Here is a 23,576-nt window from a genome sequence, read left to right as displayed (position 1 = left end):
AGGTAATGAATGAGGCGGGGGTACAATCCGATAAGGCGGCATCTAACTAAGTGGGTCTCTCCTTCTCAACCTTCAGTTAGCCCGACCCCGTCTCCCATTGCTTAGGCCATTATTCAAACCGTAACAAGACGATTCATTTAGGCTGTCGGTGAGCAGAATTAGATTCCTGCTTGAGCGACCATTGAGCAAAACATAAAGATGTTTCCCCCACCAAACATACAACATTTACATAATTTCAGCTCAGGGTTGGGGCAGCAATAATAAGTTATGATAAAACTGTCATTAGGGGCAGGAATGTGTGGGGAACAGGCAATACACAGTTCAAGATTAATATGGGAGCTGTCCGCGGTTCTGAAATATCAGGGGCACGGAATAATGAGAGTGGCTTTGTAGGGATAACATACCTATATGAGCACATGCTAGCCATTGTGATTCTGCAATATGCAGACACACAATGGCTATAGGCTTGCCAGTATCAGTGGTGACTCTAATGTGAAGGTCAAAATGTGTGCTCTTTAATATGGTTTCATAATAAGATTACAACCCTTGGCAGACACTGCTGCAGGAGATATTAAAAGCCAAATCAGCATATTTTTTTACTTAACTTTGACTATGTGCACTCGCACATAAAGGCACAATACAAATTGAAGGAAAAAACAATGTAAAGGCTGCGCCATGTGCTACCAGAGCAGTTTCACTGTACTTTGGTAGTGAGCCTTTGCTGGAGGCATAAAGCTGTTCCTGGAAAAATATATTTTTTCATTTGTTGTTTTGATGAAAGTGTTGGAGAGCACTGTCAAAGACACTATTCAACAATCTCCCATTGGTGTTCATTTGTGTTGAGATCTTCTGGACTATTGCGCTTATTTTATATATCCTTAATTTAATCTCTGGAGTCACAGTTATAGCTACTGGTCTCTATAGTTTTTAAGTTAATTACTTTGTAATGTTAGGCAATCAAGTTATACTGCTATTATAACTATACATGATGATGAATATCTCATTATCAAACTCTGGCTGTTGCAATAGGATCCATTCTCTGGTCCATTGTTAACTGTAGCATTAATATTTTTTTTTAATATACGCAGATGTGAGCCAGTATCTTGAAAACCAACTCTATATCAGAATATATATATATATATATATTCAAAACAGACCTGTGTCTACATATGTGCTTTAAACGGACAATTATTCATAGCTTCACCTTCTCAGTTTAAAGAACTGTGAAAGCCAGAGTGACGCACGCTTTCTACTTCCTCAGTGTGATGCTGAGCAGCATTGGTTTCTTTGAAGGGGTTGTAATGGTCAGGAAAAACTCAAACAAAATGTGTCTAATAGATGCTACAATGCAGGAACGGCCTCACAAGGACATGGCATCCAGGGTAATGTGCAATTTGTCACAAGCGATGGCTGTAAACACTGCATTAGATGGGCATCAGCCTGGATTTATTCATCTCCAGACAAAAGCAGGAACAGCACTGAATGAAATGTTTGACCATAATCGATGCTGCAAAGAAAGATTATTCTGTGTTCACTGTCACAATTCAAAGACTGTCCTCATTTCAAGCTACAGATACTTCGTCTCTCAGACATGTTCATGTGTTACTCATTTTTGTTTTTAACAATGTAAAGTATATTGTTATTTTACTATAAAGGTTCTGTTATCTTTTTTTATGCAAGTTATTTCTTTTTTAAAATAATAATTAGTATGCTATAAAAACACAACTGCCCAATCAACTTCATAATCATTTTCCTGCTCTCCTTTGACAGCACATAACCATCTTGAACACTGAAGTTTAGCTACAGTAACTATGGAGTGGGTGGGAAATGGAGACACAGTTTCACCACCCTAGGGGAACCAGGGCAGCATCATGGCACAGCTTTACGAAGCTTGGTCTTCTTCAGTTTGTTACATGGCCCTGTGTGGTTGTTTTTGGAGCTGTTACATCTAGAACCTCTGTGAAAATAAATAACATGTGCACCTGGGCAATAAATGCAATGCATTGAAATCAGTATCAAATTTTAGACAGTACTGTTTTTAGAGGAGCATCCAACATCAGTCGCTTTCTTATGTGGCTGCTCCCTGTCTTACCATTGGTTGGGCTGTTTTAAACCTGAGCCCAGCTGTGGCATTGAATCAAGTCCAACGTGGAATCTCTGGCTCTGTCTCTCTTGACACACACTTTGTTGAAAAAGCTATAGCCCTTTATAGAGAGAGTGTCAATTTCAAGACAAAGTCAAGTTGGCAGTCACGCAGAATCCATATTTAATAGTGGCAAACGGAGCAAACACAATTCAGGAAAATCAATACTGCTTTCACGTTTGATCATACATCACCTTTCACTGAACTAGTGCTTACCTCTGTCCTTTTGTCTCCCTGAAAGAAACCGTGGATCTCTAACAATGAATTGTAAACAAACACATAACAGTTCTACTTCTTTTTGTGGCTTGTAGACAAAGAGCTATCTATAGTTATGTATACACACTGTAACTGGTTGTGAGAATGCAGCATTAAATCTGTCTGAGTGAAGCTTGACAACAGAAGAAAAAAAAAAGGATTTCCCCTGTCAGCTTTGAATGTTACACACATTACTACAAAGGAAATTACTCCGAGATGTTGTTGAACTGCTGTGAAAAATCCAAGTGGAAGAATGAATAAGAGACTGAATATTGGAACTTGTTCATTTCACAGAGTCCATACCAGATGAGGGTGATGCTGTTGTGCTGTAGACTGAGACAATGTAGTTTGAATGAATGCTTTTAGGCACTTAGCCATTATTCGGGGACATTTGAGATCAATCTGGACTTCTTAAGCTTGTGTATCAGTTTAAAATTGGTTATCTGCTGGCAAATGATGCCTGCATAATATCTGCATAATATTGTTGACTAGTTATGTGTAATTGGGGTAGCAGAGGTCAGGGTGGTGTAGTCTGGGTCTCATTTAACTCTGTTTGTCAGAGGCAGCTTGTTCGGCAGATGGGCCTTGGGTGCTGACAGCCATAGTACGGAGCAGGGGTGAAGGAGGACTGGGAAAGGACAGTGGGAGGGCACACACATGATGACCTGTCAACTTCTGTCACCTGTCTCTGTCTGCTTTTTTGTTCTTCGTGGCCCACCACCCTCCCCTTGTCAGGGTCTGCCTCAGAGCCCCACAGGTATTATGCATCATTTGGTGATGAAAGGTCTCAGTAATGGATCTTTTCTATATCCAAGCTTAACTAAACTAGAGTGACAGCTCTTCCCTCTCCCCATTCCAGACTTTATATTGTCTCTGTCTGGGAGCGAATACATTTTGAGTGAATGAATTTCATTAGAGGCTCTCGTGTGTGTGTATGCTCACATGTTTTTTCTTTTCTTTTCTTTTCTCTTCACTCCTACATTTGCCTTTATTGACTGCACATGAATTGGGTCACATATTTGGTTGCTACCAAGGTAAGCATGGATTATCTTTGACCCCAAAAGAATACTGTGTGGCGATAACAAACCAGACCGAATGAGATGGAAGAGTAAAAGGCCGTGTTGAAGTTTACTTAACAGGCAAATAACCCGTGCGCTACTTTCCTTCACATATTTGCTAATGGGAACGACATGTTGCGATGCAGTTTGTGTCTGTTTTCTGGAAACTTTGTTGACTTTCAAGCAGGAGAAAACCATTCCAGTGCCAGCAGGGAGATGATTGACATGGGAGCCGTTGTAGTAATGTATAAAAATGTGCCTCTGATCACTGTTCACTCATGCAGTGGAGCGTGCTGGAAAATACCAAGCCCACCACGAGCTCTAGGTCCCCTGTCGCTGGGCAATGTGTCCCCCCCACCAGCCCGCACACTCAATCTGGTGTACAAGTGCCCATCCCTCCCCCCCGTCCATCTTCTACCCCCTCCTCCTACTCCTGCTCTCGCCTTGGCACACACACTCTGGTATGCACTGAAATTCAATCAGATGCTTAATTACATCTTAACATGGGTTCCTACCAGCTGGCTTTATTCCCCCGTTTCTGATTAAAGGGATTAGAAAAATGAAATTTAACAGTGGATTTGCATATTGCTCTAAAAGGGGGGACTGGCATGTCTCTGTGCTTGTATGGCCAGTATTTGGCACTTTTGCTCCCTGTAGTCCATCAAATAAGAAAGAAAATACACAAGGACTAGTTTCTGCCTCCAATTCTGCACAGCAGAAAAGAAAAAATGCCTCTCTTGGTGCATCTCACTGACTACTGAAGACCTCTGACACAGGTATTCTCCTATATAGATCATAACCCAAAGTAGGATAAAAGGAATTTAGGAATGTGTTTCTGGGAATTTTACAGTGCATATTTCATGGGTTTTGGGGCAAAACCATTTCTGTTGCTCATATTTTTCTGATGAATGGCATACAGCAGAACCGGGTGGCTTTAGGCTTCTTCCTAATGGGGCCAAGTAGGCCCACTATCCAAGCTGTGCAAAGAAAATGGGCCCATTAATCACAGAGCCACCACCACCATCATCTCCATATGATTATTCTCCTCATGTGTTGCCTAACTCCTTTCTGCACAGGACTTATTGTGACATTCAGTGCTATTCTCCACACTTCCATTCTTTTTTTTCTCTTAAAATAACTTGCAGGCTTACTTCTCAAGTTAATCCGCTGTATGCAGCCGAACTAAACGTATCCTGGGAGAAGATCTGTTTACACACTCTCTGTTTATTTTATGCCACAAGAAATCATTCTGTTAAGTTTATATTAAAGAGATTAAAGGCTTATTGGTGTGTCAATTCATCCAGATAGAAAGGGGGAACAGTGCAAGAGTGGAAAAATAAACCCTATAGTGGGCTCTCAAGGGGAAAGAGAAATGAGAGAGAAACTTGAGTATTTAATGTGAGCAGTATGTCAGCATATACTTCAGGTAGGTGTGTGTGTGTACTTTGAACAATTAGTGAACACTTACCCAGTGCAGCCATTTTAGTACCAATTTGGGAGCAAATCATTAACATTTTGCTTTTGATGAAGGACACTTTAATTAGTCCCGATGAAACAGCGTGACGAGCATAGGCTCGAGGAAACTATAGCATGAACAATCAGAGCTTTAAGTGCTGGCCCTGTCAGTCTCACAATATGAGACTCTACTGCCCTCTTTTGGAAGAAAAGAAAACGTCACACAAAACACAGCAATCTAAAAGTAAAGGACTTTGGATTTTAGAAGAACGTAAATAAAAATGGGGGAAGAAAGTTAAATAAAAAACATCAAACTTTCCAAAGAGAAGAGAACACAAATATAGTGATATGAAACTGCAAGGAACAAGTCAAAGATGCATATACATTTATACTTTCTGCATCTGTTGTTATCATAATTTTCCTCAGTGTCGGGCTGTGGTACCATTAACAAAAATGTTTTTAATTGTAGGTCTATTTTATTTTTTTGTAGAACATCGATCTGTGTATTAAACTGAAAGATTTAAAGACGTCTTAGTGTGAACTGAGGTCCACAAAAAGCGCTGTTTGATATAAGAAATATCTCCACAGCATGAACAGATCCGTTCAGAGCCTCCAGTCATGATTCCAAGTTTATCTTGGTTTAGAGTGCCACCTTGTGGTCAGAGGCTGTATTTCTCATATCTCTCCCATTATCTTCTGCTTCACACAACAGCAGGTACTAAAATTTGATTCACAAATAAATATAACTTTAGAATTTTACTTTATATCCGAGACTCTTCTGTGCCGTTTTAAAGGGTAAATGTTTTATGTGCACAGCTTCTGCAGAGATTGGTTTTTAGCACAAAACAGAGTGAGATCCCACTTGATTTGCAGTGCTCCTCTGTGATGCACAAATTTAATATAAACGATGCACACTTATGGGATAGGGTATACGTCCTGCACCGAGTTACAGGAATACACACACATATTTTCTGCTGATATTGAGAGCTGAGAATGAAATTTAAACCCACGTAGGACCCAAAGTAATCAAGGGCTCTTTATAAGCAGAAAAAGAATTTATACTGAAAATAGACTTTAAAATTAGCTGGCATTTTAAAATTACTCTATCAGGTATATTATGTAGCCCACAGAAAAGAAATTTGCATATTTTCTGTTAAACCCATTTCCTTTTTCGACTAGATGAAAAATGTCACATTCCTTGAGTAAACTACCAAAATCAGATCACTCCTCTGGATGTCACATGATTTTCCCATGAGCCTGAGCAGTACAAGGGCTTGTCCTTGAAAGGATATAAGGTTAAATAAATTAACTGACAATTATTTATTCCAATCAGTCTGTGGTGTAAGTTATCGTTTAGATTGAGGGTGGCTGAATGAGAAATGTTTTCTAAATGGTTCTAATTCAGGCCTGGCTGCTAGGTGTCACATCAACACCAAAACCCTGATTTTCCTCAGGTGTCCCTGACCTCCCTGGGGTGGAATCACTTTCAGTGGTGGCTCAGATTGATATTGATGTCAAACCCAACACTGCCTCCTCCTGGACAATAGGTACATTGCAGCAGCTGACCTCAGCTGCACCTTCTTACATCTGCAGCTATTTTGAAGCTGGTATACCTCTGCTCTTAATGCTCTAACACCTTTTATATGACACCAGATGTTTCAACTGGGTCTCATCACACAGCTCAGCGAGCGCATACTGCTGCAGGAGCCTTTGAGAGACACCGAATCAGAGGAACAGGGCAGTAAAAGATGCAGGTACACATTTATGACAACCCCATAATCATGAATGGTGCACATTTACGCTGTAGGTTTTGCGATTATCACCTATGCACTTGGGAGGAAGCCAGCAAACCTTAAGTGCAGCTTCAGCATTGATATTGTGTGTGTTTTTCTTAATTAGACATCATTAAATGCAATGCAGGCACCTGTTAGCTGATTTTTTGCAAGCAAAAGCACATTTTTACCCTTGCTTTAATTGTGAACCTGTTCCTGTGAACATGTTTACAGTAAAGAGAAAAAGACTAGATTAGATTAGATGGTATAGGGTGTTCTACTCAGTAATATAATCTACACTGCTTTTTTGGTCTTCTATAATGATAATAAAAGGTGTTGCATGCCGTTTTCCTGGTTGTTTTCATTTTAACAGTAGCAATTTATAATTTGAGATGCCTCAAAACCCAGTGACATTGGAGAAAGCAAGCATGAATGCGTCTATATGGAGCAGATGTACGCATGTATGTCATCCAAAGATGAAAGAGAGAGGGTGTCCAGGTAGAAAGTTTGCATCTGGATGAAGAAAGAGCAGGGAATATGTATATATGCAAGAGAAGAAGATTTATACCGAAAGCACGCAGCATGCACCAAGAGAGCGCTAAGGAGAGAGAGATGTAGAGCCTAATGCTGAGTGTTCAGGAGTGGTTATGGTCCAGATGGCCCTGCAGCCACAGCAGCTGTAAATCACAGTGCGTTCTACGATCTGGACGATAGTGCTGCGGGCTGGAATCTCTCTGCAAGGTGAGACTGCTGACAACGGCCATTACAGGAAATGAAACCAGGACACTTGGGTGGAGGTAGGGGAGGCAAATGACATTCACCCTATTTGTCTCTATAAAATGGCAGATGTTAGTGGAGCAGTGTGGCACCATAAAATCATCTGACATAAACAGAAGTATTTTGAACTCATTCATTCTGCCTTCTTCTTGAATGCTAATGTCAGCCAGCTTCATTTAACACACAATTTGAGAAAATTGTTGTACTGTTTTCTTTTCTTTAGTTTGACTGCTGCAATCATTAATCATATTTAATCATTTTTAATTGATTACATTTAGAGATTGAATGATAGTAACGCATTCAGACATGATTTCAACTTACACACTGCATTATTTGAATGGTAACATGGGAAGCGTACAGGTGAGAAAAAATGAACAAATGAACATTAAAGACTGAAAACATTTTGTAAAACTTGAGTTTTGTAACTAAGCAACTGTCTAGAAGCAGTTTCTTCCCCTTTGCATCTTTGTAAGTAATCACGTGTGTTTTCCCCTGCACACATTAACCTTCAGCCAGGTTCCTCCTGTGACTTCTCATTGATTGGAGAGTTGCACTGGAGAGGCAGGTGATATATTTGTATTGGAGAAGACAGATTGAAGGATGGAGGTGTGGGTGGGACAGTGGTGTTGATTGAGTGGGGCCATCATCATGATCATGCAGGGAATGCTGGGTGTGGTCCTGTTTATCATCCTCCATACATGGTTGACATAAATCACTGAGAAACATCAGGGCTTTGCTGTGCAGCACATGTGTTTCCAACAGCAGTACAGTATTGCTGCAGTCTTCCAAAGAGCGTGCCTACATACTGGAACACCACAGCACATCCAGGTTGTGAACTATATTTACAGCCTGTGCTGTGCTGTAACTCTTACCTTGGGTCGACACTCCCTTCCTTTAAATGTGGATGGGTACTGATTTTTTTATTCTTGAGGTTGAGACACTAATGAAACATGAATCACTAGGAACCCTTCTGTCATCATACAGTATTACTGTACAGCATCACGATGGCTAATTTAAGCTCCAGCTGCCATCCTCCACTGTAATTAAAATCCTAATCAAGTTTTGGGAAAAAAAGTTATATTTAAGTTATTATATTTTAAAGTTGTGAAAGAAAAATTATTAAAATTATTCTTTAGTTTATAAAGTTGAATGTTATTACTTTGATGAGCTTAGTATATACTTTAGATGAAGCAGTTATTAAATAGTCAAGTTTGTTTGGTAAGTTTGGTAAAGGTGTTACATTTTAGCTACTCACTCACTAGTAATGGTTTCACATTTTGGGAATTTCATTGTTTGCTGTGTTTCCCCGTGCTGGGTAAAAAACTGATATCACTCTTGAAGACAAAACGTTGATATGGAACAGCCAATATTCAACTTCTGCTTAAAGTTTGGAGAAAAATTCAGTTTAAAGTAATCCATTTACCACCATCTTTTAATCTCACATACAGTATTAGCACATTGTATTTCATTTTGAGCCAGTGACATTCTTTTATTTTGAGGCTTTGCGCTAAGCTAAGTGGCTGTTGGGTAGGCAAGCTTTTCTTGGTGCACTCAAATGCACGTTGGCATCTGGATTATCAGCAGCCAGTGTCTGAATGAATGTTTGTATCACCCCACACCAAACCATACTTTAAACAAGTGTGTCTGTGTGTAAGCCAGGTTATCTTTACCCTAGCTTGACTCATAGCTTGTAGACTATCTTTGCAATATTTATGACAGGCAGAGAAATACCCTTTAAAAGTTTCCCAAATCAATCCTGTATAACCTCTTCTTAGTCAGCCAAAATGTTAAAAAAAAAATAGATGTAAGCTTGCAGTTGCCCAAAGGTTTTTCTACTTAGCCTGTTTTTCTGATCTCTGGGCTTTTTCCACTGTCCATGTTGTCCATGTATATTTATCTATTTGTTTTTAACTTCTAAAAGTCCACACTAAGATAGCAGGGAAAACCGGCCCTGTAATCACCCCTGCAGGCATTCACTTCACAATGGTTGAGGCTACATGCTGGTAAAAGAGGGAGAGAGTCGCTTTCCCCGCCCACCTCCCAATCAGTATCTTGCTGTGTTCCAAGCTGTGTGCTAATGTCCAGTCATTTGTCTGTTCATCTCTGGTGGGAGTCTTTGTACCACCCATCAACCCTGCTGTCACATCACATTGCCAGAACTAAGAGGAGCCAGAAAGGAAGCATCATAAACACCCTACTTGCACAAGGGGGGAGGCACAAGATGGCGATCTAATTTTCAAGACTATATTTTATAGAGGCTGAGCTGTGGGCATGTGATGCATGCTTTGAATAGTGCCATCCAATAATCTTGTTATATCCGACATTTATCAAGAAAATAGTGAGTAAACCAATGGAAAATCAAATATGTTGGGCATAGTGCATTCAGCTTATGATTCTGGCTGAAAAAACCCCACTGTCTTAAAAGAAAAAACAACTCCTAACTAATAATTTACAATTCTACACAACACATCAAATGATGAAAATAATACATTTCACTGTTTTTTGAAAATTATTTGAGTGTATGGCATTTGATGCAAAATTTTAAAAAAAAGTGAAGTCAGGGCCATCTTGCATCACCTCTTTGAGACTTTGTAATTTTTGTCTGTTTTTGAACATTTTCAATAGGAGACGTCTCAGGCTCTATAGTCAAAGGCCTGCTTTGACTATAGAGACATGCAGTTGTAAAATATGCAGAATGTGGTTGTGCATTTTCTTGCTGAAATAAACAAACCCTTCCCTAGGGACTAAAGAGCTTTTTAGCATATGTTTGTCCAAAACATTTATATTTTGTTAGCATTCATAATGCATTTGCAATGTCCCAAACTCCTCACTTGGGAGAAGTTCCACCCTTTTGTATCTATTTTTCACCAACTTTTCTGGATGTTGGACGTTGTTTTTTTTTGGAAATAGAATTTCAATATGAAACATTTAATACTTTTTTCACCCTCCCTAGTCCTGGGGGTAGCTATTTAATCTGAGGTGTGATTTGAGTGTAGTCTGCTGCACTGAATGAAGTCTCTGGAGATTTCTGGAAAAGGTCCCAGTAAAGAGTACATTGCAGTTTAACCTTGAAGCTAAATCACTCTGTGGCTCCTCTCATCTCCTCTTCATCTCAGCTTATGGTGGGGTGGAGTCTGATGTTGTTGCCTAGGACCGAGGTCTTAGGTTGTTGATGTAATAGCTCTCAGTTTAATTGTCCATCCAAACCTTATGTGCAGACTTGCAGTGGAGGTAGAAAAGAGAGATAAATGTTTTGGGGTTTTTTTTATCAGTGTTACATAGCGCTGTTGGCCCTGGACTTTTATAGACACTTTATGGTTGTGACTTTGTATATGGCAGCTTTTGTAACTCCCTATAGGCAAAGGTTTTTCTCTGTTAGAACCCACACATGCAAATATGTATGACCTCTGACCTCAGGCAGTAAGAAAATGGAGGTAAATTTTGAAAGATCCAATACATAACAGTCTTATTGTATTGTGGAGGCACAAGAAAGGTTGTTTTGTACCATACAGCATTAAGAGATGTAGAATTTTATGTATAAACAACATACACAGGCAAAAACAATGGGTATACCTTTTCCTACACATAAACCAGCATTTAAAAAAGGAAGAAGTACACACAGAGCATGTGAAACCTGAGAGATATAATAGCATGTGGAGGTGAGACAAAAGTTTAAATAAAACAAAATAGCAGATGGTGTAACCTTGCACAATAATCTGTCAGTTTCTTTGCGAGAACTGAAGTGTTTATTTGTCTTTTTTTAAAGTTATTTTGAAAGCTGCACATTTTTTATTTTAAACCAAAAGCTACATAATAATGCGTAGATGATTTTGCTTTATCTTACAGTTCATTCTAATTATAAAGAAAATCAAATAAAAATCTACAAACAAGTTAACAAACAATATACTACAACAGTCAACTTCAATGGTATTACAGCTAAATTTTCACAAACCAGGTTAGATTTCCTGGTACAGCTATGCTGGTGATGTGATATGCATATCTTTTTTTTTTTTGAGCATCCACCACCGTTGTTTTCCATGGACTTCCGTGTCGTTTTGCGTAGCTGAGTTCACCAGGGCTTTCTTTCTTTCTCAGGAAGTACCACACTGTAGATTTTGCCACTCCTAATACTGTAGCAATTTCTCAGATGTTTTTTTTTTCTGTTTTCACAGTTTAAGGATAGCTTGTTTCACCTGCATGGAGAGCTCCTTTGACCCCATGTTGTTTCTTCACAGCCATGAAATAGCCTTTTAGTCAATTGTCCAAAATTACTTTTGTTGCCTTTAAAAAGAGGGTGGCACATGTTAAGGAGCTGAAACTTCTAAGCCCTACACCCAATTTGAATGTGGTTACCCACTAATGAAAACTAAGACACTACACACTATGTCCATGTCCACAACACTATAATTACAATATCTTTCAGTAAACAGATAAAAAAACCAAAAAAAAAAAACCAAAACTTGTGTCAGTGTTCAAATATATGTTGACCTAACTGTTTATTACTGTGCTGAGTCTTACATCTTTAAGCTCTTTCTTTAAAACAGCATTCTTTAAGAGATAGAAAAGATATTTTGATTGTGTAAGGACACATCAGGACTCATCAGATACTGTTGATCTGCTGTAGATTGTCTTTCAGGCCTGATACTACTTCTTTTGTTCTCCACTTGTACAGTTTCTTCAGATTTTTTAAGGACATGGCACATTAATTGCTAAATTCCGACAAATTCTTGGCTAATAGTGAATCGCCTTGGTCAAACTGTCTTCTCTTTTTTGTAGATTCAGCTAAAGAAAAAATGATGGAACTAATGATGTGCAAAAAGCAGTAACACAATGCCTCAAGACCCCATCCATCCATTCTCTTACGCTTATCCTTTCAGGGTCGCAGGAGCGTATCCCAGTCTGTCACAGGGCGAAAAGCAGGGTATACCCTGGCCAGTCTGCCGCAGGCCTAACAAGAGAGACATACAACCATTCGCACTTACATTCACACCTATGGACAGTTTACAGTTACCAATTCACCTAACCCAACGAACTGCATGTCTTTTGACTGTGGGAGGAAGCCGGAGTATCCAGAGAGAACCCACTCAAACATGGGGAGAACATGCAAACTCCACACAGAAAGGCCACGGCCTGATGATAGACTGAACTCAGGACCTTCTTGCAGTGAGGCAACAGTGCTAACCACCATGCCACCGTGCTGTCCACACTGCATTGCTAAGTTTTTTTTTTTATATATGTACACACAATAGTAATTCATTTCCAATTCACGGGTCAGTGTTAAGTTAACAAAATTAACAAAGAAACAAACAAACAAATCCTTTAAACATAATCAGGTACAAGAACTGGACTGAAAATGAATGAAAAACCAGCCAATATCCAAAGAAAAGCTTTGAAACACCGGGAGAACTGTTTGGAAGACAGGAAGACACACTTAAAAAAAATTACAATAAAGTGTGGGTCCTTCAAAGCAAGATCTAAAGAAACAAGGAGTTGCTTAAGACAGTACAATAAATCTCCTCATCTCTCTCCCTCTTTGTGCGAACACTAATTTTTAGCCCCTTTGTTTGTCACATTTTCATAGCACACATGAAAAGAAAAATGACTGGAGTCCATAATAGCCATGCTAAGAGTTTGCATTAGAATCTTTTATTAATAAATCCGTTCTTTAAAACCTGTCAGAGAGGGTTATTTATATGTTTTCATTAGGCATACTCTGAGTAAACATAAGGCGAAACAGTTTTTTTCACACTGCATATAAACAAAGATACACCTTATACATGTTAGGCAACCAGGCGGACAGTTTGCAAATGCTGCCTCTGTTGTAACTTGTCACACCATTTATTCTTCATGAGTAGAATTAGCATTGCATTGTCTAAGCGTCTGTGCTGTTGGCATTAGCAGTGACATTTCGCAGGTAGTGGGAGAGCTAGATTGGCACCCCGAGGGGTTGAAGTGGCCTGTCGTCACTGCAGTGATAATTATTCCAGAGGCCTAATCATTAGAGAGCTGTTTTAATCAGACTTCCATCAGTGCCCAATGGAACGTGATTAATTACATCTCCAGCAGCGTGATCCTTAAGGACCACTACATCAGGATTACATGACTGACAAATAGGCATGGTTTTGTAAGGCATTGTCCATACTATTCAATTAGGTTAGAACATCAAGTGACGACACTTATATTAGGAACTCAATATGTAGAATAAATTTTATAGTAAAGTCAGTATACACATTTGTTATTATCTTTAGATTCACCTCCCATACTTGAAATACTTTGGACTTGGCTGCTTTTGTGTAGTATTTTACACTTGGCAATTACACAGCAGTAATGAAGGGCATGTGAAAGAGATGTGGGGAGTGGGCAGAGGGGGAGGTGCTGCTGACACTTCCAGATTCCCACGTTAACCTGTGTTCACCTGCCTCCTGACAGCTGGGGCAGCGGGAGGAAACGGGCAATGTAACTTGAAACTCAGACTTGCTGAGCTTGTGTTTTATAAAAATAGTCTTTTGCAATGCGTGTATGTGTTTGCAAATGTGTGTATGTGTGTGGTGTATTGCATATATTTTTAATAAGATATACAAAATATGGGGTATTTACTACACTTCAAATAAAGAAGCATGGTAATTTAGTGGAATAATGTTGTTCTTTTTTCCTGAATGAAGACTTTAGAGGTACAAACATCTTGCAAAACAAGCTTCTATAACTGTAATTGCTTTTTTCATACAAAATTCATCTTAAATTATTAGGTCTATTAATATATATCCAAACCAGCCTAAACTTGTTTAAACTTGAACAACTCATCAGTTTGATTCAATGATGGGAAATGATTCTTTGACAGTGAAACAAGCTTACGTTTATTGTGTCATAATAACTTTTTAATCTGTTTCACAGGAGTGATATTGTTCTGACTTCCTTTCCAGACTTTTGTAATAATTTGAATTATAGACTTACTGTCACACGCACTAACACAGGCTGTCATGCAGGTTTGTTTACTTATTTAAACAGCCGTGTCGGTTGATTATTTGCATACAGGTCCTAGAGTTTGTCTTGTTTGTTGCAAGGCATTAGTCTTCTGTGATCTTGTTCTAGTAACATGTATGCCACATGTTATAACCAGTTAGCTCAATCAGTCTGGCCACGTTGAAAATCCGCTCATGAATGAGCATCATGGATATGGATACAAGAGCGCCATTGCACTTGTGAAATTGCTATTCACACCCCCACCCCCCCTCACTCAGCTTCTCTCTCTCCTTCCATTGCCCTCCCTCCTCACTTGCTCTGTGGATGTGCTCTCTCTCCCTCTCTCAGACGCTCTGTTTACAAAGTCAAGGCTGCTCTGAAGTGACTATCTCTGTGATTTATTCTTTTTTTTTTTATATCAACACTACCTCTTGTGATCTGAGACCTGTGGTTGGTGGATGAAGAGAGAGGGGGAGGACACACATGCATTTGCACACAGTCCTGGACTCACTCAGCTACTACCTGGTGTGGGTGACAAGCGTGAGCTGCTGTCGGATGTGTCACCATCAGTGTGACAACTTCAGCTTTGCAAGAGGGTGAAACATTTGCTTTTTCTTGTGCTATGTATGTTTATGAAGGGGATTTATTGCTGTTTCAACAGTTTCTAGCTCATTCTTCTGCTTTGACCAGGACTGCAACAGATAGCTTCTTAACTCTGTGAGGCACAGAAAAATAGTGCAAAGACAGAAAAAACTTACAAAGTTCCAAAATTCTAGGCTTACTTTCACTTCCTATCAATGCTGGGATTACAGTCAGTCTGCGAGGCTATTTCTTTCAAAAGGATCTTTCCAAGGAAAGGAGGAGGAGTGGTTTCTGCTGTGATTGTGTGACCCTTTCTGGGGCTTCACTGTTGTGACCTGAGAATAACGCTCCAGGGGAAGCCGGGGAGGAGGTGTTCTCAAACCAAACAGCTGTGTGAAATATGTCTGAGAGTGGGACAGCACTCCCCATGGCCCTTGACTCTTTGCTGTAGCCCTGATGCAAGCTTCAGAGACGCGCATGGCCACCGGGCAGCTGCCTCTTCTCTTGTTGGTGGTGCTGGTGGAGGTGTTGAGTGGAGTCTGTGCACCAGCAGATGGCTCAGGGAAGTACAAAGGAAGCTGGAGGTGGAAAGGTGACAGGAGCCGTGAGTAACTCCTCCTTCCTTTACTGCATCAGATTTTCTCTACTTGTTCTTTCTTGTCTTTCCTTTTCCTCTTTTGCAAGAGTGTCCAACAGCATTTCTTTTCTGGCTGTTTTTTTACTGCTCTTTTCACTGTTGGGACTTGTGACATACGAGCTGGGAAGCACTAAGCACTGTGTGCCACTTTGATTGCTCTGGTTGCTGTTTGAGTCTCAGCTCATTTCTCTGTGACAGGCACCTGGATATGAGAGTGAAATAACTCACTTATATGAGTCCAGCAAGCTTGGCATGTGTTGCCAGCTTTAAGAGGTATCAATATGTACGTGACTGCAAAGTGCCTTTCTGCTTTTGAATTTACTATGAGTTGCAATCCATAGTTTATTATCCTGTTCCATGTGTCCTTCTTTCGCTCAGCATTACTCTAATATTCCTGTATGAATATCTCTCCGGGTCTCATTCGTAGTCATTAATTGATCAGTGTGGAGTTGTAAAAAGCTACTCAGAGTGATAGAGCTGCCTATTTCCTCAGAGTAAAAGCTGAGAGTAGCTCCGACTTCATTATATATGCTGACACATGAGTGCATGGATGTTGGGAGGAGAGAGAATGTTCAAATGAGAGCTGCGGTTGTTTCAGGACATTGCTGCTGTCCCTGGCTTTTGGCTGCTGGCTAATAGGATTGTTTGGCATGCCACCACTGCTTGACTCTGAGTGATGAAGTGCAGGGTATGTCCCTTTGTGTCTGTGTCTGTCCCCTCTGTGGAGGTTAAAGGGAGATCGCTATCTTGATACTGTTCCAAGATTAAATGACTGGAATGGGATGGAAAAGACACTAAGTCAGCCTAGAGGAGGTCACTGCCTTCCCAAGGAGACAGAGCTGGTCTCAAGTTGGCATGAAAATTGATATTGTTAACAGTTTTAGATGGCAATGACACTGGAAGTGTTGCGTTTGGTGTTATATTTAGTTACTTGACAAAGGAATTGGAAATCCTGTAAAGTGCATTAGTAGTCTCAGTCACCAGATCACTAGAGTATTTTTTACAAGAACCCTCTTTCTTTTTTAGTGAATGGCAAACTGAAAGAAATGTTTGGCTTTTGGTTTGGAAACCTACACTGAGACTAAACGTTGGAAGTGAAATGTAAATACAAAAAGGTACGAGACTCTCAAAAACCTACACCACTCTGGGAAGCACTTCTGCACACAGTGTGCTCTCTATAAAATATATCATCTTGAATAAGTGAAACATTTTTACCCAGAAAATATAGAAAAGACTGTTTCTGCAAATTGTACAAATTATTGCTTAAGCCTTGTTTCTGTTATGCAGTCTCCCTGTCAATCAAATTTACTGATAATTTGCCTTTTTACAGCAGCCACAGCAAGTTTGTGCTCTAAAGCTGTGCTTTTTTTAAGCTCGAAACAACTTCTGTGTATCTAGAGACAGAAGCACGCTCATACACATTAATATGCAGTTATGCAGTTTCACTCAGTTAACATCCGCAGGGAAATACAGGTGTGTATTGTCTGACTGGTTTATGACTAGAATACATTTTCACTTTCAAATTTCAAGTAATTTTAGTTCAGAGTTTCTAGGTTGTTATTTAAGCTGGTTGCTCATGCCCATGTTCATAATTCTATTTTAGATATAATAAGAGATAAGAAATGTTTCCATGCTTCAGTGTTTATCAAACAAACTTGCAGCATCCACTCAGACTTGTTACTCTTTTGTCACCTGCTGTCAATCATCATCTCCAACCACAGACTGTACACAAAAGATGGACATAGCTTTTGGGTCTGAACAAAGAAATCACCCCGGCAGTGTTTTGAACCCGCATTTTTTCTAATGGCCTGCAGGGGGCAGTTCATGTTAAATTTAATATATCTCGCTACAGTTTCATGTTGACATTTGTGAACATAATGGACAAAAAGGACATGCCCAGGTGGAAGTGTACACAGGTTCAAGCTTGCAGGCAAGCTGTTTTTGAAAAGTTGAATGTACATGTGAGACTCAGCTATTGCAATCCATCTTCATCTCAAAATGAGAGAAAAAAGGAGAGGGTCGAGTGAGGTATTTATGTCTGTTGGTTTTGAGTTTTAAATTAGAGTTAATGAAACTGTGTGGTTGCACAGATGTTGGTTGATCACAACTCCTTGGGGTTTTTTTTGTGTATTTGTTTGTCACTGAAAGATGTCCCTGTGTGTTTGGAGAGAATGATAAAGAGTGGGGAAAAGACTGTTGAACCATTTAAAACATATAAACTGAACAACTTTGTATATGCTCAGTCTACAAATGTGGGAAATTAACTCCTTAATATGTGTATCTGTCTGACCAACAGCAGTAGTGCTGATGTGTTTTTTGTGTTTGGGCAACACAGTGAGAATTGTGGAGGGTGTATAGTAAATGTACCCTGGCAGTGATAGTCTTTATTATTGTAATCTCAAAATTACTTTTTGTCCCTGCAAAATTTCATCTTTGGAAATGGTTGAAATATATCTCTCCGTATAATCTGTGAATCTCTAAGCTTCTGATACGCCATTAAAACAACAGTAAAAATGGACACAGTCATACATCTGTGCTTCAACCCAGCTTGAGCAGCGGGGGCACAACAAGCCAGCTCACAAAAATCAAGAGGTACAGCACAAGCAGGAAGGGCAGCTCGTGACAGCAGATTGTGATGTCAGTTTGACATCATCTTTGTCATACAGTGCTCTTCATCAGATCCCACACAGCAGGTATAATGAGACCTTAAAAAGAAGCCAGGCAAACTTTCCAGCAAAAACTTCACAAACTAATAAGTCATATTCATGTTTTATATGCAGTGTATGGTTCTGTTAGTTCTGAGTGAAGCCTCACAAACTCCAAGATGTCTGTGACATAGACGTCTGTGTCATGTCTGTGTCACTCCAATGCTGGGTGAGTTAGGCTCTAGCCCCCTGTGTGAACCAAGCTGGTTAACCACTTAATTATCTATTTAACAGGATGTGTGGTTATTACAATAAAACATGACTCAAAACATAGCAATAACGGGTTATAATGATGGACAATATGCTACATTTTTATATTTTTCTTGTTTTATTTGCATTCTAAGGACTACTTAAAGTGTTAATGTAGTTTTATCAATGCAATAGGACGTGATCAAATTTTATGTGTTTTTCTTTTAATGCATTTTCCTCATATTTTGCATTAACAGATGTCTAAAAGGTTTTTGTATTACAAATCAAAATGAACACAGATGTTCCTCTATGTCTGCTAGATATGTAAATACACAGCTGTTTGCCAGTGATAACACATCAGTTTTTTAGTGTTTATAGCTTGCTGCCAGTGAAAATGGTCAACAAATGAGCTAATGCTGGGGTTTATGTCTCCACAATAATATTCATCTGTATTCCATCCAAGCCCATGTGGTGATATAATCATTTAACCTTTCTGTTGTGGCAGGCTGTCACCTTAGAGTCGCCTTATCTTGTCACCTTATCCACTCTACAGAAAAAAATTGTTTAATCTCTAAAAACCACGAAAATGGGGAAATGTTACTCATAAAATGTTCATGGGTTTATCCGACTCATCTCCTGGATACTGAATGTGGCATGCAGACTGCTGCATGCAAGTTTCATTTAGCAGCACACAAAGCATAAAGAGATATGCATAAGTGAATTCTGACGATATAAGTAATAATGTCACTAGCTAATATTTGCTATCCGAGACTAAATCTCTGCTAAGAGTGTGCAGGCAGAGCTCCTCTCGCTGGAAGAGTAACGTGTACTTTTACAGCTAATGTCAGCACACAGTGGGTTTTTTGTATTTTCATGTCACACCCTCTCATGATCTTACACGTTGGCCAGTGCATGAACTCGAAGCAGAATCCATAAAACTGGTGTGCAGGTATGAGTGCATGCAGTTAATAAATAAAATATTACATTTTCTGTTTTTAGCATCAAGTTGTCTCCACACACCTCAGATGCACCATCTCTATGTGTAACTTTTAGTTTTTACAACATTCTGCTTGTCAAGAAGACAACTCAGGAGTGTGTTAGCTCTATTGTTCCAAGCAGATATGACATAATTATTTATAACTGATACAGTATATTTACAGTATTCATGGATAAACATGAGCTTTGGTGAACCCTTACATGAACAAGTCCACAAATGGACCACCAGCTTTATGCTGTTTGCTGAGGTTTCGGTTCTGCTTCTGTCACAGCCTCATCCTTGTGATTTATGAGGCAGATTATAGGATTTATGGCTGATTTACTCTGCTCTGGATGCTAACAGAATCCACAGAAATCTAGCTGGCTGCCTCTCAAAATTTGATCAAAGTGCCTTATTTATTTCAGATATACTAAATGTTTTCCATGCAAACGGTTTATAACCATTCCAGTTTATTCTGCAAAAAAAGTAAATAAACTGACTGATTTATCGCCATATTTTTCCATTACATGGTCGATTTGTGTGACAAAAAATACTACTGCCTGCAATATTGTCATGATAAATTATCTAGCTGTATGTAGTTTAAAGTATGTGGCCTATATAAGTCTCTGGTATAATTCTCTGGTTTCATTTGCCTGAACTTATGAAACCTCGTTGTGTGCAGCTTTACGCTACATTGTAAATATCAAATTTAGTTGTGGCTAGCATAAATGATTTTCTGTGGGAGTTTGTGGCTAGCATAAATGATTTTTTGTTGGAGCTGCATATGCAAAGATATAAACTGATACATCCAATAGATGGCAACAGCGACATGCTGGGCTGGTTTGAGTTTGAGGGAAATAATGAGTGATAAAGAGCAGTGGACTGTATCATGTGGTTTGGGTCAGAGGCCAGATGGAGTCCAGACAGTCTTAACCACAGACACACAGTCATCAGAAACAAAGCCCAAAGCAGTAGAAGCTTGTAAATATGTGGAACAATTATTGTAGATGTCTCACTGTGTGTAAGGAATAAAGTGAATCTCATGGTATGAGCACCAGATCCAAATCTTTTCTTTGCTGTAATATTAGAAACCTTCCTCAACCCTCATCACTTACTTTTTCCATATTTGGAACCAAATAAGAAACAACTCTTCATTATTCACACTCACACTCTAATTAATTCACTATTAGATGTGCTAATGAGTACCGGAGCCCAGATGTGTTCTCTCTTTTTTTTTTCCCAGGTTTTTTGGTCATTCTATGCATTGCTTCCTCTAAGCTGTGCTCTTCATCACACCTTTCCCATTTCTCTCCCTGCCCAAGGCTCTAAGAGGTACAGACATTTTTTAATTAGATAACCGTGAGCTGGGAATCTCAATTACCGCACGCCATACACAAGGTCAGAAACAAAGCGATGGAAGGTCAGTTTATGGCACAGTGGGATGGCAAAAGGGAAGAGGGTGCAAATGGAATCTCAGTGTCACTGATATTGGATCATTTATCTTGTTACAGTTCCTAAAATGCAATGAACCTGATTCACTCAGTATTTGTAAAAACAGGATCTATAGCAAGACATGGCACACATGATAATCATGCGTGTGTTTTCTATGCCTGTTCAGTGGCTATTCTTTTGCTTTCCAAACAAGCCTGCACAATAAATAAATAAATAATTAAATAAATGTTTTCTTATTGTAGTAATCCAATCCTTGAATTTCTAATACGTTCACAAAAACAGCTTCATGTGAGAAGAATTTAAACTTTTCAGCAGAGAGATGTCAAAAAAACAGGTGGATACTGTGATCAGACATGGCCCATAAATATGGGGCTCAGAGAAGCATGAGCCAGAGGGAAATCACAGGATTCTGAGAACATTCAGGGTCAAGGGTCATTAAGTACTGAGGCATGTCTTTAAAGGCTAAAATTCAAATGGTACCACTCCTTGATGTTTTATTCCTCCTTTTTTCACGCCACTTTCACTTTAGCCATTTTATAGGGAAATGTTTGCACACGCAGATGCTTTTCTTTTGCACATCTGGATGTGAGATATATAAAATGGGGGGAAAAGCACATGCTCTTACTTCACTTTCTTATTCTGTTTTAGTCTGGACACCCATATATCTTCCAGATATGTAACACATATTATAGTCTGAGTACATATACATCAAACCTTGAATAACCTCACCATACCTTGTATTTACCTTATTTATTTAGCCCTACTAACATTTCTACTACTTTTATCTCTACATTTTCTTTGTATATGACTGTATGTTTGTCTTTTTCATTGCACCTGAGGCATAGCCAATCTGCAAATTTATTACACATTCTATAATGACAAAAAGCGCTTCTAATTCTATTTCTAATTCTAATTTTCTGAACACGTAACTGGTGCCAATGTTTCGTCCTTTAAAAAGACACAAAATATTCACCTATCAGAACTTCAGCTTTCAGGACTTGCGCTCAGCAAAGTCACTGACAGCACTTCTGACTAGCTCTTAAAGCAAGTCACATTATTATATGCCCAGCTGTATAGCTTTAAAAACTATGTTTCTGCTTTGATATACTGGTAGCTATAGCAGCTGGCTGCCAGCAAACACTATACTGGACCTCTCATGTTTGTGCCTTTTGCCATTTTTAATTAAATTATCTGAGAAATAACATGGTGGTGCACTCTGTCTTGTTAGTTTATTGGTCTGTGCAAATGAACAGATATGCATGTTGTGCATTGCACATTCATGGAGATAGCTTGCTAATCTTAGTTAGCATTCCAGCTGCTCAACCAATTATGGCAACTTCTGGCTGCAAAAAACTAACAAGTCATGGGTGACATCATAGTAGCCCTTCTGTTTTATTTGCAGTCTGCGGAAATTGTCAATCCAGTGTTTATTAGAAGGGAAACATGGTTGTGTTTATGCTCTCACTATAGTACTACTAAGTCTGTGTTGCACAGTATATTGAGGTTGCGGTAAAAGTTAAAAAAATCACACTTTTCATGTCTTTGCCTTCTTGGTTTAACAGAAATTAATGTTGAGGTTTTGCAAGTCTATGCTATTGTTGAAGAGAAATACTGATGACTGCACATTCTTGCATGAACATTAAATATTCACGTTTGATAGAGCGAGTTCAATTTAAGGTACATTTGTCGACTCCATTAACTTTTCTGCTGATGAGACAGGTTTGCTTTGATTTTCTGAACTACATGCTGTAGGGCATTCAGACATAACTGTGCATATATAGGACAGGCAGTCTGTCTGCCAGACAGCAGCAAACCCACACCGTCCAACCACAGCAAAGACAGAGCAAGCTGTTTACCAGCCCAGATGAAAATCTGCTGAGGCTCTCGTTCCCCTCACTTCACTGATGAAGTGGTAATTATAGAGGTCTCACACCTCCAGAGAGCGCACAATCTTAAGTCGCTGTGGTGTTATGCCTGTCTGTAACACATTTTGGTCACACTGTGAACCAGAGGCAACGTGGCTAGTGGAGGTTTGTGGCTGTTGCAGTGTTTTGTTACTGTTTCTGCTGATTCATGGTTTACACAAATTTAACATAAATTTAAGTTCTTATCAAATGGAACAAAAAATATTTGAGTTGCAACTAATTGTTTTCACTCCATTTGAACGATTATATTTATTTTTTTATGCTTTTCCTATCTTTTTAAAGAACCATTGGAGCTGCCCTGTATAAACAAAAACATATTTCCCCCACAGTTTTGTTGTTGTTTTTTTCTTTTGGAAAGCTCAATAACTAATCCACCTCTGCTGTCTGCATGTCCTCAATAGTGGCAAACACACATCGGTTTAAGCACAATCCAGCTGTGCCAGTGGTTGGGCGTCCATCGTGGGAGAGGGTCTATGTATCAGCATTCCACAGCATTCACACACCCCATTTACTCACAACAATCCCCTGCTCCATCTTACAGTATCAGCACTGTCATAATGGAAATCCATTCCTCAGACACTGGTTAACTTGTGAGCTCATGATTTGCATTTGTGTGGAGATATTCAAGCCATCTGTTTCCACAACCCAGGCATACAAGAGATTTTCTCTTGGTCCAGGTCCAGATCATCA

The 23,576-nt window shown here is 39.3% G+C and overlaps 1 protein-coding gene across 6 annotated transcripts in view; it reads left to right on the top strand.

The window, feature by feature from the left end:
* robo1 (roundabout, axon guidance receptor, homolog 1 (Drosophila)) overlaps positions 1-23,576 on the top strand; it is a 222,821-nt gene that overhangs the window by 42,474 nt on the left and 156,771 nt on the right. Inside the window, exon 1 of one of the 6 annotated variants that reach the window (XM_026191732.1) lies at positions 15,167-15,606. The exons of the other annotated variants lie outside the window; for them this stretch is intronic. Within the exon in view, the coding sequence (XP_026047517.1) occupies positions 15,459-15,606 (148 nt within the window). The 5' untranslated portion in view covers positions 15,167-15,458. Of the gene's footprint in view, positions 1-15,166; positions 15,607-23,576 lie in introns of those variants that run through there. 6 annotated transcript variants of the gene reach the window in all.

The sequence above is a fragment of the Astatotilapia calliptera genome, chromosome 14, assembly GCF_900246225.1.
Source record: "Astatotilapia calliptera chromosome 14, fAstCal1.2, whole genome shotgun sequence".
NCBI classification, from domain to species: Eukaryota; Metazoa; Chordata; class Actinopteri; order Cichliformes; family Cichlidae; genus Astatotilapia; species Astatotilapia calliptera.
This window is presented reverse-complemented; position numbering and strand designations above follow the sequence as displayed.